The sequence below is a fragment of the Heliangelus exortis genome, chromosome 6, assembly GCF_036169615.1.
Source record: "Heliangelus exortis chromosome 6, bHelExo1.hap1, whole genome shotgun sequence".
Taxonomy (NCBI): Eukaryota; Metazoa; Chordata; class Aves; order Apodiformes; family Trochilidae; genus Heliangelus; species Heliangelus exortis.
Genome location: NC_092427.1, coordinates 11,041,241 through 11,059,091, shown reverse-complemented (window position 1 = coordinate 11,059,091; position 17,851 = coordinate 11,041,241). Strand labels below are relative to the sequence as shown.

The window sequence follows — 17,851 nt, the reverse complement described above, 5'->3', positions numbered from 1 at the left end:
TTCAATATAGTTGTGAAGTAATTCACCATAACTGAAAACTGCTGTAGGAGACTCTTTTGCCAGAAATGGAGCTTAATATTCACAGTCCATGAAAACACAAATGTAATGAGGCAAAGAGCATTGGTGCTATTTGCTGAAATGCTGGTACATCTCAGAGCTCCACTGCTTGAAGTTGATAGAGCTGAGACTGGAATTGGTCCTCAGTCCAGATGTGTGTTTTTCTGCAAGTGTTCTTCAGCATTATTTTCCTCTCCTTGCAGTGTGCTATATTTGCTCTTCCGTTGTGAGACAGGCAAGGCAATTAGGACCATGATGCTATGGTAATGAGTGCATAGAGATGGTAGCAACCTCTATATTTAGGCTGCCTTAATATTTCCACTCTAAAGTAATCACTCAAGCTCTCCTAAGTACTCTTACTCAGCTACTGTTGGCAGCAGGCATTTGGAATTCAGGCTCTGATACAGTCTTGGGAATTAGATGTCTCTCTATGAAATTTTGCTCAGGTCTGTATGAATTAGAAGGTTTTTGAATATTTTCATTTCTCTTCTTTCACTGGCTGTAAAAATAACTAAATGGGAATGTATGTTCTGAAGACCTGGGGTCAAAATGATGTTGTGCCAGGAGCAGTGAAGAGTCTGTGGGTTGTAGCAGGACCATTTCAGAGAAAGACAGACCATGGACATGTCCTCCAAACACTACTCTGGATGTGTGGGTCTCTTGCCATTAGACCTGTTAGATTAGGCCTGGCATTAGGCTAATGTGACTGTTGCAGCCAGACTTAGATGGGGATCATTCTTGCATTATTTCAGCAGGCACAGATGGACCAGCAGAGGTTTCTGTGTGCTGTAGAGGGGAGCTGTATCTCAAGCAGACTAGAAAACATTTCTTTCAGAAATCACCTCCTCATAGCTTAGCAGTCATCTGTTTGGAGGCAACAGATAAAGATGTGCTGAACAAGGATAACTCTGGCTCATAGCATTGTGCTTTTCCCCCATGCCCTGTCCTCACTGGGGCCCATTCTCACAGAAGCCTTTTGTAAGTGAAGTAGGGTTCCTTGCTCCAACCAAAGCCAGTCTAGATGTTTCCAGAGAGGTACAGATAAAGAGGTCTTCCCTTCCTTTTAATGTACTAAAACCAAGTTCTCCTAATTTCCAAGACACTAAGAATGTCATCATCAGTCACAACAGTTTCATGCCTCATACCAGCTACTAAGATCTGTATGAGTGCATATACCTTCCCCTTTTTCTTGTTGGCATCTCTCCCTATGTGATATTTAGAGCAGTGAGAAAAAAGTGGGTTTATTTTTTCTTCCTGTTTTCAGGAAGCCAGGACTGTGAAATGAAATAAGTGGTTGTCTCCTTTGTAAGATTTCCTTTACACAGAAGTAGCCAACTGGGCTCTAAATTTTGGCTGGCTGCTAAGGTCAGGAAGGCATAAATACTTCTTGCAGTGTATTGTTCCTAACCTTTCATTTTCACTGGCCCTGAATGAGTAGGAGCCTTCTGTTTAGAAAAGGAAAAAAACAAAGTGTGATCATACGTGTTTTTAACAGCTCTCAAGAGTCCTGTTCCTCTAATAGGCTTATTAATGTTTAAAATGGGAAAACAGTATTTAAGGTAAGAACACTGCTCACTTTATATAGTGCTTTCCATTTGAAGATAGAAGCAAGTAAGATCTTACTGAGTATTGGCTTGTCAGGCTTTCAAAGCCAAAACAAAACAGGCAAATTACTGAAGTTGGCTTTGCCAATCTCTTTAATTACTGCTAGGATAATGGGATCAGGTTTTCTCATTTTGACAGTGTCACCATGAAACTGGAGGGCATTGTGGAATATTAAGTGATCTTTTAATTGACAGTTCAACTGCAACCCTTCAGTCATGCAAGCAAAAGATATTTTGATCAGATTGTTTGAAGGAGACTTGCGGAATGGAAGTTTCAAGTTCAGATGTGACTCCTATGACATTAGTGCTTGATAAATTGTAACCTACAGTTGCAAAAAATCATTCCTCTAATTTGTTAGGGCTTTTCCATAGCTTGTACTTAGACCTACTTGCTCTTCAGCAAAGGATGTAAGGGGGCTGTGGAGGCAAATCTGCCTTAGCAGCAGTGCGTGGTCAGAGCCAGCACTGCCGCTCACCGCAGCAGGCAGAGGGGCCCAGTTGCTCTAAGTAGAAGCCTATAAATTGCATTTTGTTTCAACATCAGAAATGTTAAGTGCAGCCCTTCCTGAGTGCTTCACGGATTCAAATTTCAAATGAAAGATGCTCTAAAGCAGGGTTAGCTGGAGCTGATGCATGGTGGCTGTGAGGTTGCTCTCCCTGTCTCCGCCTGTGCTGAAGCAGGCAGGGGTGGAGGGTGTTGCTCTGCTGCCAGTGGTCTGAGAGCAGGGCAGGGTTTCCTGCTCAGCGTTTGTTTGTGTGACAGTAGCATCTAGAGGTTTCAAAAGGAACTAAAGTCCACTTTGGTACACTTAGCACACTGTCCCTCCCTTAAAGGATAGGCTGAAAAAAGACAGGAAAGGAAACGTAAGCCAAGGCTGAGTGTGCAAGCAAGAAACTTTCTGCTCTGTTTGCACTACTCAGCAGATGACACTCTGCCCTCTCACCCATCTCTGTTTGACCTTGGGAGAACTGAATGGAGTTTACAAAAGCTATTTGGGGTAAAAATCATTAATCTATTAATAGCCTGCATAACCAGTCATGTTTGTCCAAGAACAGAAGAGGTAACTTCTCTGAGCATCAGCCATGGCACAGGGAGGAGGTTGGGTTAGGTGGCTTGTTACGGGTATCAAAGACATCCTGTCTCACTGTTCATCACTTCAAACCAAAGTGCAGGAAAGCTATTGCAGTGGGACAGAGCTGTGACCACCATGCTTGGATTTCATTGTGGTTTCACTAACGCAGCCTCTGGATGTCCCATTTGGAATCTAACACAGTGCTCAGCGGGGAGGCTGGGAAGGTGATTTTCTGCTCTTTGAGCTCAACACATTTGGCAGCTGCGTTCCCCAGGTGCTGTGCAAGCAGCACAGCATTGCATCTGGAGGGAGAAGGCTTCTGCTCTTCCACTCATGTGGCTTGACCTGGTGGTCACTCTCTCATCTTCCTCCACAACTAAGCCATCAGAAAAGATGTTGCATTTTTGGCAGAAGACTTGGGTCTTTCCGTGTGTTAAGTCTAAGCTGCAGCAACATAACCATGAAGGGGAGTCTTGCTTTGTCTTCTCCTGCCTCATGCTGATCTCTTGCATTTCAGATTGCCTACGCTGCAGTGGACTGTGCCAAAGAACAGAACCACGACCTGTGTAAGCAGGAGGGGGTGGATGGCTACCCCACCTTCAACTATTACAACTACGGGAAATTTGTGGAAAAATATACTGGAGAGAGAGGGGTAAGTGAAAGCAATCACCTGAAAGAAATCACCTGATAGAGGGAAGAAGGTCTCTGCAAATAAAAGTACAGGGTACATTTCTGTCACGCTGGAAGGACGTTTAACTGCTTCTGTTCTTATCTTACATGGATGAGTGTACCACACCCCTGTGCATATCTGCATTAGGAATGTACTTGGCCTATTTTAAGAACAGGAGAAGAGGAAAAGGAGTAGATTTGGTAATACTTTGTTGTATACTTTAATCCTGAAGCTGAAGTCTACAAGTGAATTTGGACTGAGTGTGAGCAAAGGGTTTGTTTATTGCATGGGCTGCTGCTAGGAGCAGAAATGCCAGAAAATGCAGAATTTATTCTTGTCAGTTCTGGATCTGGATTGTGCACATACGGCAAACGTGTCATGGGTCTTCCAGGCTGCCAGATGGTGACAGGCCATTGGTTTTATAGCAGGGACAAAGCTGCCCTTTTGAGACTGTGGGAAACTAAATATCTCATTCTTCCTGAATCAGATTGGCTGCTGGTTCTCAGGATGCAAAGGCCAATTGTGCCATCTACTTCATGGGCTGAAGTTTCAGTCTTTTGTCCTGCTGTGTCCATCTAGTTATGTGCTATGAGTACAAGGGGCAGGAATAGCATTAATGCCTTCTGTGGAAGTAGAGTGCCTGAAAATAAGGGGGCAATCAAATTAGGTGTGTGCATTCTTTGTCATAACCTCTTAGAGGGAGGTTATTCCTCAGCAGTGATTCACACTTGAGTCTGCAAGAAAAACTTGGGGTCTTGAGGCCATCTTTTGATAAGAGCCTTGCCTGCAAGTTACTGCTGCTATTACAGCTGACTAAATTATAGAGAAGCATGAAGAAAAAAGCCATATTCTGAGGTTCTTTGTCAGTCAGGATCTTAGGGAAGTCTGCATGGAGCTTTTATCCCACTTTTCTCCAGCATTAGGACCCCAGTAATCACCATCCTAGGGTGCTGATCCAGGCATTGTTATGGATACCGTGTTTAGTTCCAATTGTGGATGTTTTCTTAAAAGTAAAGGTGGGTGCAGTAGTCAGAAATTAGGTAAATTTTCAGCCATGGTTTTTGTATTTCTAGCCTATCCTTATAGAAATGATATATGGAAGGAATCTGTGGTGGCTGATAAAAAGCATTTAGCAAGACAGGAGTGCTCTGAGGCCACAGCAGTTGGGAGATGATTATTCCTATTCTAGAAAGTGGACTTGCCTAATCCCTTGCATGCAGCCAACCCTTTCTTGGGTAGAATTAAATTACCTGACAGGAACATTGCAGTCTCTGTTCCAGCTGGCAATTGTATTTCCCCCTCCACCTCTCCTGGGACCTATGGTCTTCTGCTTGTGCAGCATCAAACTAGGTTTTGATATCTCCTATCACAGTAAAGCTGGAGGCAGTGCTCAGCACAGTTCCTTCTGTGGAGTTTCCAGGTCTGCTCACACATCTGTTTCAGTAACAAGGGATTGTGCTTCTTACTGGTATAACAACACCTTTTGAACCACCTTGGCCAACCTCATCTTACCTTGCAAAAGAAATCTCTGGAGAAAGCATTGGGCACCAGGGGACCTGCTTTCTTTTCCTGTTTGTGACACTATAAATCTGTAGGTGTCCATGAGCTGTTCATTGTGGGCCAGCCAGTGTACCATCATTTCACATGGGCAGGGAAGAAGGGAGGTGATGGTAGCTCCTGTGGGAGCTCTCAGCTCCTTGCCACCCCATACTGGAGCTATGGACCCCCAGCAATTGCCTTTAAGGGGTCCTTCACATCTCCAAGGGAATTACATTTCCAGAGTGGAGAGTTTAGGGGATTTCACCCCGAGCAAGGAAAAGTCAGGACACTGTTTCAGGTGTACTTAAATGACTTCTGGACACTCAGCATCAAAAATCGGGAGCCTTTTACAGGGACTGTTGATTGCCATATGTCTCCAAATGATGTCAGTGATTGTCACCTCATTTTTTTTTTCAGTGGAAGAAGAGTGAATGATTTTAGAAAAGTAGTTTTTTTCTTCAGCCTTCTCAAATGCTTCCCAGTTGTAGTGTGTTTTGGGGTTTTGGGTTTTTTGGTATTTTTTTTCTTTTGTGGTTTTTTTAAAGTCAAACTTTGAGCTCTGTTTATTGTTCTCTACATCTTCCCTGTTTTATCACCAGTTTTGACTAGTTTGCTTTGGGATTGCTTTAAAGTAAAAATGGATGGTCAGTCACACTGAGTAAGAACAGTATTACTTGCCCATACAACTGTCCTATTTGTGTACCAGTAGACAGTTCAAACAGAGGTACTCTTTTGAAATACCTGTGAGTTGTGTCCAGAGGTCTCCTTGGAAAGGAAACTCCTGGCATCCAACAGCCTTAGACATTAGAAATCACAAGTTGTTGAAATACACAGGTTGGCATGTAGGCATCCAGGTTTGAAATTATTTGACAATAATTTTGATAGTAGTTTGAAAAAAAAATTAACTCTCTTAATCTGAATATGTGGAAAGGAGGAAGACCATAAGCAAAACTGTTAAAGGATGAGAAACAGTGGCAAATGTGTGCATAGCCAACAATCTACTAACTCCTTTTTGAATAAATACCACAGGGAACATACAAATGTGGGAAATCTCTGAGCATTTTTGACAAAAGGTGTCAATGGCATTTCTAGGCACAGATTTCTCCTCATCCTGTGTGTTTTGGGACCTTTTTCTCTGTGCCCTATTTCCTCAAAGTTTGAAATGTGTCACTTGTGTGGCTATTTTCCTCCTTCTCTGCAGCAGAGCAGTGCTGGATCAGAGCACTGCATGATGAGGTAGTGTGGGAGCAGTAACTCTCCCATAGTTTATATTCTGTCATGGGATACAGAAGCTGAAAATATTCTTGATGCATAGTTTTTGTTTGTTTGTAATGCTGTGACCCATATTTTTCTTTCTTCAAAACCAGGAGTCTGGATTCACCACCTTCATGCGAACCTTGAGAGAAAGAGACCATGAAAGAGTAGGAAAGAGGAAGGATGAGTTGTAGTTTCTGCCTCAGAAGAAGCTTTCCGCTGCACTGTGAATGGTTCCAGGTCTTTTGTTAATGAACCTGAGACTTCACATATTCTCAAGACAGAGACTTTTTTTTTTATAAACAGCCATGGCCATTTTGTACAATTTTGAAATAAAATGAAACCACTTGATTTTTAAAATGAAAATAAATTAGAATGTTGCCATAATGTTTTAAAGAAAACTTAGAAGTTTCTCTCATGTTGTGAGACTATGCCCACTGACACTCCTATGCAATATTTTTGTAGTCTGTAGTGTGTCTGTAGGTGATGTTGTTTGATAGGGTGATTTTTTTTTTTTTTTTTCAAACGTATTGCAGTACGTGTAAAAAGCAAATGGGAGGGGACATGTTTTTTGTTTTGTTTTGTTTTTAAACCAGTGAAGGAAAGTGTGACTTGTAAGACACAGTTTTATCCAAATGCAGTTTTACATTCTTGTGAAATAGTTACGTGTTCTTCAGTGATATTTGGGGGAACAATATTAAGGTGCTCAGGGACAAATAAGGTATCTGATTTAATGAAGACATTAACATTGACCAGTCCAGATCTGTTGATTTAATATAAATCTCTCTGGTAGTTTAACCATGACTGTTTACATACCTTTACAGAATGTATTGAGTGAATTAAGCCAAGTATCAAAAAAATCAGCAGAGCATGGGTACAATTAAACTAAAACCCTCCTTTTTTGGCATCAGTGTTGTCAAATGCCTTGAAGTCATGGCAGGAGTGATTACCTTATAGGGGTATACAGTTACCCTTGTAGGGGATACAGTCTCCCTTCAAATTAAAATTGGGCCATATCAGATATGTGTTGGAAAGTGTCATGTTCAACTGTTTTGATAAATGCATAATACTTTTGATAATGCAGTAATGATGTATATTACATGTTTACGTGCCAAAAGTTTATCTACATTTTTATGTGGATTTTTTTTCCATTTTGCTCTTTGAGGAGGTGCACAAACGAGTTCTCTCTGACAAAATCATCACTGTAAAACCTGCGTTAGCAGCAGTTGAAATGTGTTACACACTTGATGCTTAAAAGGAAAAAAAAAAAAAGGCATTGATCTGGAGGTACTTATGTCTTCACAGGAGGGGAGAGGGAGGGGCAGGAAGTTGTGACTCACTTTGAACTAAAAATAAATTTTTAAAAAGACAACTATTTTTATCATTAATCAGCCTCATTCAGCTTCTTCCCTGCTGGGTGTACACCCACAGCTGCTGGTGGTTTAGGAAGAGCCAGGGTACCCAGGAGAGGTGTCCACCACCCCTGTGCTGGGGACAGCCCGGTCTCCAGGTGTGCTGGGGGGTACCACGCGGTGTTCTGGGGTGTGAGGGTCAGCATCCATCTGCCTTGGCACTCAGGGTGCAGACAAAACAGCTTTTTTGCAGTGAAGAACTGTGCTTCACATCTGAAATCTTCCCCTGGTTCCTCAGGCTGTCAGTGTAATTTTCTTTTGCTAGTTTGGTTTCCTGGGTGAAGGCCGTGCTAATGGACAGCCCGGCGCTGTGCTGCTCAGGAGGTGATGGCATCTTACCTCCTTTCTCAATAATTTTTTTCCCTCCTCTCTTGCCCAATTAATGGCACAGTACATTTGGTATTCATTAAGCTGCTGAAGCCATTAGTGAGTAATCTGGAATACTGGTAGCCTTGTATGGTAGCCAGCTTGTTAGACACCAATTTGAACAGCAAAGGAGTTGTGCCAAGTATCTTCTCTTATTAGGCACCTGATGAGCCTCTTGACTCAAAAAATCAGCTGCCTGGTAGTACATGATATCCTAGTATGAAAGTAGCTTAATTTATTAAGTCTCTTTCTGTTGGTTTGGGTTTTTTTCCTTTTCTGTTAGCATAGTTCATGTATGGTTTAGTACTTTTGTAAAAGATCATGGTAATTTTTTTCCACACTACCTCACATTAATAGCAAACATTCCAGCTTGTGTTTAAGAAACATTATATATATATATATATATATATATATGTGTGTGGCATTTGATGTGAAACAGGAATTGTCTTGCGTACCAGCAGCTGAAGTATGATCAGTGCAGAACTTAATGCACTTTTAGTATCTCAGAGTAAAAGCACCAAGCATGAAAGAAAGTCTCCAGAAATGCTTGAGCATTTTTGTGCATAGGCTGTGCCTAAGTTTGTGCTACTCGCTGAGAAACAAAGACTTCTCAAAACAAAAAAATTTTAAAAATCGTAGCTTGCCAGTAGTGACATCACATGTCAGGATCTCTCTGAATTATAGGCTTTAGTTAATGTTTAGGATAAGACAATTGCACACTGTGCTTCAGACCAGTAATTCCTTACAGCTGGTTACACCATAATAAAATTAAAATTAAGGATTCTCATTTTTCCCTTCAGTCTTTTGTCAGTCACTTCTTGGACGTGGGCATTCATTTTTTCTTAGCTAATCATGTGTTAATGCACAAATATAAAATATTTGAGAATAATTTACCTTCTGTTGCAGGGTCATGATTCATCTGCTTTATAGCCTGAATGATTTTTGAAAAATACAGTTTTGAACACCATAAACAATTACATCAAATTGCTGACAAAAGCCTTAGTTACTGTGAACTAGAGTGTGCCATGAGCTGGGAGCTTTGCTTCCAAGGCTGTTTAATTAGGAGACCAGGTCTGGGTCTCAGTTGCACTGTTGTAATTCTGTTGTCTCCAGTAAAGCAGAAGTTTGTGTTTATATTTGCTAGTGAAGTCTGTTTATGTTTACATTTGCATCAGTCATGTTGAAATACGTTTTGCATTTTTTCCACAAACTGTGAATGAAAAGTATCTTATATGTGAGAGCTTTGTACATTTAAATATTTGGGCATTTCACACATTCAGACTTTCCAGCCCATTGTAGTAGGTGCATAGCCCAGGCGTTCATAACCACATAGAAATTTCTGCTGTGGTTAAAAGTAAGTAGCCCTGAATCATTTATCAGCAAGAAACTTAACTGCTGATAACAAATGGTTTGCAGTGAATCAGAGATTCTGCTGTGGCAATTACGGGTTTGGTCTTTCAGCCTTTTTCACCTTGAGTCCTGTGTCCAGTTCTGGGCCCCTCAGTTCAGGAAGGATATCGAGGTCCTGGAGCAGGTCCAAAGGAGGCAACCAGGCTGGTGAAAGGACTCGAGCACAGATCCTATGAGGAGAGGCTGAGGGAGCTGGGGCTGTTCAGCCTGGAGAAGAGGAGGCTCAGAGGAGACCTCATCACTCTCTACAACTCCCTGAAAGGAGGTTGGAGCCAGGTGGGGGTTGGTCTCTTTTCCCAGGCAACTCTCAGCAAGACAAGAGGGCACAAGAGGTCTCAAGTTGTGCCGGGGGAGGTTTAGGTTGGACATTAGAAAGAATTTCTTTACTGAGAGGGTGATCAAGCATTGGAATGGGCTGCCCCGGGAAGTGGTGGATTCTCCATCCCTGGAGATATTTAAAAAGAGACTGGATGTGGCACTCATTGCCATGGGCTGGGAACTGCAGCGGGAGTGGCTCAAGGGTTGGACTTGATGATCTCTGAGGTCCCTTCCAACCCAGCCAATTCTATGATTGTATGATTTTAAGGTTCTGGGCCTCCTCTACACAGTTAACCCTAAGAAGATTGAGCCTTGTTGAGGAGAGGTAGAACAAGTACCCAGCAGAGAGGCAGCAGAAGGATTGTGTGATCACTTTGTTCCTCAGCATTGACCTAAGATATGAATAGGCCACAGGTCTGTGTCAGTCCTGTTGTGTAGCTGGACCAAGAGATGAAGGGTAGGAGGACAAAGCGTTTTGGGCAGACCAGTGGACAGGAAATGGATTCCCCATCTAATGAAAGAGGTTCAGGTGCTGGATTCATTTAATCCAACAAAAGGATGGAAAAAGCAGCCTGGACAGAATCCCAGAAAAGTGAATACTCTGGGATATGGGAGATTCAAATCAAGGTCCCAAGATGAGCAAAAGCTCATATCCCAGTCCCCTGCAGCTCTGTAGAACAATTTGGCTTCTGATGTAAAGGAGTTGTCAATCTATCTCTAACCTAATAACTACATCCTTATTCAAATTAGAGCAACTCCTACAGGAGAGAGTGGAGGTGACTTTCCAATCTGAATCAAGAAAAGCAACTCAGCAAATCTCCATCTCCTCTTTCCTCCCAGTGTAAAAAATGTCTGATAGCCCCATTGACCCCAAAACACATCCCGACTGGTTGCAGTTGGCTTAAATGATCTTGGGAATTTTTCTAAACTCCTACTCAGACCAAATTAGGTCCCTGAATCTTGCTGACTGAAAACTTTCTCAGTAGTTACCCACAAAGATAGATTTATATTAATGGTCAAAAAAGATTAGAGGGGTAAAGTTTATGTTCTTACAGCATTTAATTTGGCAGTGAAAAAGCAGATGCAACTCCCATCATGAGTAAGCTCTAAGAGAATGCTTCAAGACAGAGATTTATTTTGGATGGAATTGCTTTATGGGTGATTTTGATTTTAGAGGCTTACTACTTTTCCAGAGAAAAGTCAGGATGTGGTGACTTAGTCTGCACATCTTTTCATAGTCACATTTTCCTTTCAAAAAATAAAAAGGCAAATCACAGTCCATATTCTTGATTGTGCTATATTACAAAGAAGAAATGTTCCCTGTATGGATTTCCGAGAATAGTACTAAATCCCTGCCAACTACATTTTACAAACTGTGAAACAAGCCATTTGCTCAAAACAACACTCAGGGGAATGGGCACTGTTGTCCACGTGCACCTCATTTTAATTTAATAGGGTTACTTTAGTGTGACTGGGTCTGTAACAGTGCACTGGGAATGCAGGAGTAAATTGTGAAAATGTAGAGGGGGGAAAATTAGCTTTTATCAGCAGGTGCTGAGCACTGGGGCCAAACACTGGCATTTCCTTTGCCTTTGGCAGCCCTGAGCATCCCTGAGTGTTCCACAGCTCTGCTGGATCCACGGGTGTGCAGCCTTCTGGCTAATCCAGTTGTGTACATAACTGCTCTGTGCTGGAACTGATTTGAAACCAAAATTTCTTCCATTATTTTCTTTGGCTGGTCATGAGAAAACGCTGTGCTTTTTCTGTGCCTCCTGCTTTTATTTACCAATTAAGGAAGGAGGATACCTGGGTTTTTTTACAAAGGAAGACTCTGAATGCCCTGATATCTGCTGGCAACCTGGACACCTGGAACCTCTGACTGACCAGTGATGCTGAAATACCCTCACAAAGCACCCTCGGCTGGCTTAGCTTTTGACAAGGTTTTGGCAGGCACCATATGATGCAATGTTGCAAAAAAACTCTGTATCTAAGGCAGCGATTTCCAGACTCTGGTTTCTGAGGAGTTCTGAGGAGTTTAAGCTGAACTGTAAACTCTAAACTCTGTGTATTCATCAGCCCAGTGTAGCTGGTTTGGGGGTCTGCAAAAAAAAAAAAAAAAAAAAAAAAGAATGTCCATCCCAAATGTAGGGAACCTCAGCTTTAATGCTGGCCCATAATTACAGACAGGAGGACTTCTGGGTGTTTCCACCCAGTTGCAGAACTTGTTCCTTGGTTTTGAAGATTTCTGCCCCTGGAATTCCCCTGTACTGCCCAGAGGACTCTTCGCTTCTTGCAGGGGGATGATGCTTCTTAAAGAACAGTTATTCTGTGTTTGCTTAGAAAGCATCATAGTCCTAATTATTCTCATTAGCTTCAAGCCACTGATAAATCATCTTTCCTATTGCTCTTCCATCACTCAGTAATTACCGTTTAGTCAGATTTTGCAGATACTGCTCCTTCCCTCTGCAACGCGTGGTTCCCTGCAAGCATTCATCACAGGAAAAAAGCTTCTACGTGAACAAAATCTTTTCAAATTAGTCTCTGGTGCCCCAGTTAAGTGGGTGTCTACATCCCAGGCATGCAGAAGAGCCTTCTTCATTAATATGTGCAATTCTGCGTGAGCTGATTAGCTCTTGCAGCTCATTTGGTAGCAAATGTGTAAATCTGTCACACTCCAAATGCTGAAGATGTGCACAGCTAAATTATGGAGAAGTAAGAAGCTGCAAGAGTTGGGAGTCTTCAGTGGGAAAGAGAGGTGCTTATCCCATGTGTTAAAATGGAGCTGTGGATTTATCTGGAGCGTTTGTCACTCCTCTGCTTTGTCATTTTTCTGCTTGCAAATTGAATAATTTTTCCTGTCTTGTTGATGTCCCTTTCAGTATGCGTGGGTGTTTATTGTGCCTAACATTTGTAACAGACACCTGATAGCTAATCTCAGTTCCTATAAACAGCAATAGCCACAGCACAATGCAATCTTCCTTGTACAGTCTGTGAAACCAAATTAATCAGTTACTAACTATGTATTATTAATAATCCACTTGCCATCACTTTTCTTTTTTGTTTGTAAAAAGCTTGTGAAGAGAGAGAGGGGGTGGGGGATGATATTTTGTGTGCTGCACGATTAAATTAATATAGCAGTGTATCTGCCAGCACAGGGGGAGCACTAAAAAGTGTCACCTGTCTATGGGGAGAGGTTCTTCTACCCCTGCAAACTCTAAGTGCCCTCCATCTGTTACTCTGGGACCAAAGAAGGAACTTTTCCTTAAGAACTTCTAATTTATGCATGCTTCTGCTTCTCTTCATGCCAAGTAGGTGCAGAGCCAACCCAGCCTCAAGGCCTGGACTCACCAGCTCAAGGCAGTCAAGCACCTTCCATTTTACTTTCTCTTGGTGTGCAGACCCGGCTTGATCTCCAATGAGAGCCGTATTTTGGCATTATCTTCTGGCCATACAGGTGATGGGGAAAGAGCTTCCAAATTCCCAAAAGTTCAGGCATGGGAAGCTGTCTTTCTCTAAGCTGAACATAAACTTTCAAGGACACATTTCCCAGGTGGCCAGGAAGGCCAATGGCATCCTGGCCTGTATCAGAAACAGCGTGGCCAGCAGGTCCAAGGAGGTGATTCTGCCCCTGTACTCAGCACTGGTGAGGCCACACCTTGAGTCCTGTGTCCAGTTCTGGGCCCCTCAGTTCAAGAAGGAGATTGAGGTCCTCGAACAGGTCCAAAGGAGGGCAACCAGGCTGGTGAAGGGACTTGAACACAGATCCTATGAGGAGAGGCTGAGGGAGCTGGGGCTGTTCAGCCTGAAGAAGAGGAGGCTCAGGGGAGACCTCATTGCTCTCTACAACTACCTGAAAGGAGGATGGAGCCAGGTGGGGGTTGGTCTCTTTTCCCAGGCAACTCTCATTAAGACAAGAGGGCATGGGCTTAAATTGTGCCGGGGGAAGTTCAGATTGGATATTAGAAAGAATTTTTTCACGGAAAGGGTGATCAGACATTGGAACGGGCTGCCTGGGGAGGTGGTGGACTCATCGTCCCTGGAGACATTTAAAAAGCGACTCGATATGGCACTCAGTGCCATGGTCTAGTGACTGTGGCGGTAGTTGTTCAAGGGTTGGACTCGATGATCTCTGAGGTCCCTTCCAACCCAGCCTATTCTATGATTCTATGATTAAAATTTAGTAACAAAGCTCTCATCCTGTAGCCTCCAGGTTGCTGGTGAGGGGATACTCATTACTGTTCCCCACCTCGTGACAGTGGAACCAGGTGATCAGGTCCAGTATTTCCTATAGCATCCCCAGAATGTGCTGAGACTTCTCCAAAACTGTAGGATTTCCTTACCAAGAGGGAAAGATCAGGTCTGTGCTTGGGTTGGCCTGCAGTGGGCATGCAGTCCTTTCCACCTGCAACATGGACAAGACACTGAGGGCTGAAGAGTTTTGTTGGTATTTTTTTTTTCCCCTTTTCAAGGAGGAACAATCTGCCCTCAAGCTGTGACATGGCAGAAGGAGAATGGGGTCACAGGAGAGATCCAAAAGGTATGTAGAGCCTCTGTGCTATGTGATACTTTCCAGTTCCTTGCAGGTCCTTTAGGACTTCAGGGTCCATTGCTCCTTCCACCTGCAGGAGACCATAAAAGGTTAGCCAGGAGACTCCTAACTTTCCTAAAAGCCACCTCTGCCAGAGCCTTCTGTAGGTGAGAGAGGAGAGCAAAAGGAGGGACTGACTGCAGAAGTCACAAGAGCAGAGTTCACCCTGTAATAAAAATCTCTTTGGTGGAGATACTGCAGTATTGGGTGCATTAGGTATAATTCTGGATGGATGTATAATCTTAATTGTTGTGTATTGTTTGCATTGTAGTCCTAAGATCCAGGTCCTCATTATGCTAGATGCTGTACAAATATATAAGAGACTGTCATGCATAGAAAAGCTTTTATTATGTAAATAGTCAGGTTGGGGAAAAAGAGGTAGTGTTATCTCTGGTTTACAGATGAGGCAGTGAGAGGGGAAAAAATGAGAAAGTGTTTTGCCCAAGGACATGGAAAGTCTCTGGGTCGGCGGAGGACTTGAAATTCAAGTCTCGATTTAGTTTCTTACCAGCTCTTTCAATTTGTCTATTGCCCACAACATGGTTAAAAAATAAGCACAAAGAAGACTATACCATATGTAATTTATCTCTATCTGGAACAACCATCCAGTACCTCTCTGCCAAATCTTCCCCAACACTTCTCTGTTTCTTCAAAACCTTCTTTCATGCCCCATGCCTGTGATCACCTTTCTGAATCAAGCCACTGCACATGTCCTCAGATTTTCTGCAACATTTACAGTGTTCAAGTAAGACTACCAAGCTGTTTGGGAAGAGACTCTGGGATGATGTCTCTCTGAGAGCAGCCTGCTGCATTTATATTCCAATCCTTTTCCTAGCAATATTTAGAATAAAGGAGGATGCATATACACTTCTGGTAGTGAATATAGTGAACAGGCATTCAATATATTTATAACTGCTTCTCAACCTTACTTGCTAGTCAAAAATACAAACTGATCTATACCTAATCTATAACTAATCTATATTGAAGACAAATAAAACATGGAGTTCACTCAAAAGGCACAATATATTTTGCTTTGTGTGCATTGATGTTTTATATGAGGCTTAAGAATGTGGGATGAGAGAATTTTAGAAGTCATGACAGTCACTGGGAAACAGAGTAAAATGGAATTGGCATATACTAAAGCTAGATAATAGACTAATTAAATAGCTTTCTTTGATACAGTAATTGAATAGCTAGACAAAGAAGGGAAATCTAACTGTGTAGACTTCAATAAAGTAGCCAATAAGGAGCTTGTATAAAATTGTATCTTCTGTCTTAGATTTATAGAGAAACTGCAAGGCATACATGGTGTTAGAAAAAGAGAAACTCAGCTGTTTTGAAAGGGAATTATTCAGAGCTCCTAAAAAGTAAGTGTTGAGGCTAATTATTATTATTTTCAATGATGACCCATTTGATAAACAGAGGTAAAGTAAGATAAAGTAAGAGGTGTCTGATGATTAAAATGTATCAAAGTCACAAAGTTAGAAGTTATCATCAGTGTAGAGAAAGTTTAGAATATCCCACAGCAAGAACTGAATGTCCTTGAAGAGCAAGGCCACAGAAATAGTAGAAGAGTCAGCAGCAGAAAAAAATCTGCAGGAAACCAGTAATGACACAGAAAGATTTCTAACCCTTTGCCCCAGTGCAGTGTGGGCATGGAAAAGGCAACTGAAACCCTAAAATTCAATAGAAAAGACATCTCCATAAGAGCAAGGGAAGCATGAGCATCCTTGTAAAAGACCCCAATATGATACTGTTTGGTCTAAAGCACATGGTTGTCATCAGTGATGTTAGGGAGAGCTGGATTCTTAAAGAAACTGGAATAGAAGAAGGCTGCTAAAATGAGGAGGAGACTGAAGAACCTCTCAGGAAAGTGTGTGGATGAAGCTCATGTGGTCTGGCAGCCGGAGACCGAGGTGTGTTCTGATGGGTCTTTGTAAATAGATCAGGTGAGGGGGATATTAAGGACAGGCAACCTTGGCATATGAGCATGAAATTGGCCATGAATAATTCAGACTACCAATTAGGTGGTCTTTATCCACCTGCATAGTGAGGGTGTAAACATGACATGGGACAAAACCATCCCTAGTTTTAACATGAAGCTCACAAAATGTATTAAAATGGATCACGTGATCCAACTGCCTGCAGTGCCTGAGGGCTGGATTTGGTAGCCCAGGAAGTCCTGCCTGTCCTGTGTCTCAGTGGGTTTCTACTACAGTGAGTTTCCACCTCCATCTTATAATCTTATTAGGTATTACAGTAACTAATAATCCATTCAGTAGTGAGAAACCTTTCTATCCTTCTGAATTAAATTTCAAATAGAACATCCTAACTGTGGAGTACAAAGCTAAATGCGTTTTGTTTTCTTACTCAAATAAGTTTGTTGTGGCTATTATCATAAACAAAGACAAAATTTTTGGGACTTAAAAGTTCCTTGAAGAAATTACACAGTTTATGGCACAACTGTACCAGCAAATAACGATTTTTAAAATTTATTTTAACTGCTTAAATGGCTCCTAATGTAATTTTTGGCCTCATGAAGCGATCAGCTTGGAATGACTTTAGCTTCTATGAAAATATTTAAATACAAACAAAGTCTGCCAATGTGTTCAATTACAGCCATGTAGGGAACTAAAGGGACTGTGTGTACTAGGAGGGTATTCATGTGTCTTTCCAGATCAGCTGCTTCCACCAGAGAGGGAATAAAGTAAGCGAAAAAGCCCCAAAGAGAGACCATTACTCTTGGAATGGGTTGAGATATGATCATCAGAAAAGCTCTTGTGTTATTTCCATAAGCCCAAAATGCTGATGGCCCTGTAAATAAAAATGCATTAACAACATGTCACGTCTCAGACTAATTGAGATGCAGTGTGAAGATTACTTTTCAGAAATATGATGTTCTTTATGCAGGAGATCATGCTGGGCCTTGCTGCAACAAGAACCATTGGGATAGCTCTGTATTTTGTTCTAACATCTGCATTTATTACCAGTGAGGTGCTTTGTGTGGCATTACGAGGTGGCTTCAGACTTGTAAAGCCCTTGAGAATTAAACACTATTGTTCCATGAAAAAAACTCATCTGCCCAGCACAGGCCCTTATGACTCAATCAACAGAGAAGGCTTTCAAAAGAGAAGCAAGGAAATAAACTGGATATTCTGATGATGATTTTTATAACCTTGCTCCCACTTCTCTTGATGCTGTGCTGTCAAGAACAGTTAATCTGACAAATATTATCTTAGCTCTTCTGATTATGGACACAGGTTAAAACTTCTAATACTGGATGTAATTTTTTTAGAGTGCAGAATTGTTAGAAAGTCACAGGTCCTTAGCCAGTGCCATGATTTCAAGTGCCTGCTTTGGAGATTTAAGCACTTGTGCTGAAGCTGGGCTGCACTCAACATAAATTCACTGATTAAACATACCATTTTTTCATGGGAACTGGCACTGGCATCCAAGAAACAGGAAGCAATAATGGATTATTATTTTGACCTCCAGCTAAAGCTCTGGCTTGGATATTATGTCCATCTTCAAGCACCAAACTTCAAGAAAGATACAGGAAA

At 41.9% G+C, this 17,851-nt stretch overlaps 1 protein-coding gene across 2 annotated transcripts in view; it reads left to right on the top strand.

Annotated features, from left to right (window-relative positions):
• Positions 1 to 6,598, top strand: part of PDIA5 (protein disulfide isomerase family A member 5) — a 99,351-nt gene extending 92,753 nt beyond the window's left edge. For both annotated transcript variants that reach the window (XM_071746651.1, XM_071746652.1), the window contains exons 16-17: positions 3,252 to 3,386; positions 6,311 to 6,598. In XM_071746651.1, coding sequence (XP_071602752.1) covers positions 3,252 to 3,386; positions 6,311 to 6,391 — 216 coding nt within the window. In that variant the 3' untranslated portion in view covers positions 6,392 to 6,598. The remainder of the gene's footprint in view (positions 1 to 3,251; positions 3,387 to 6,310) is intronic.
• The last annotated feature ends 11,253 nt before the right edge of the window (positions 6,599 to 17,851 follow it).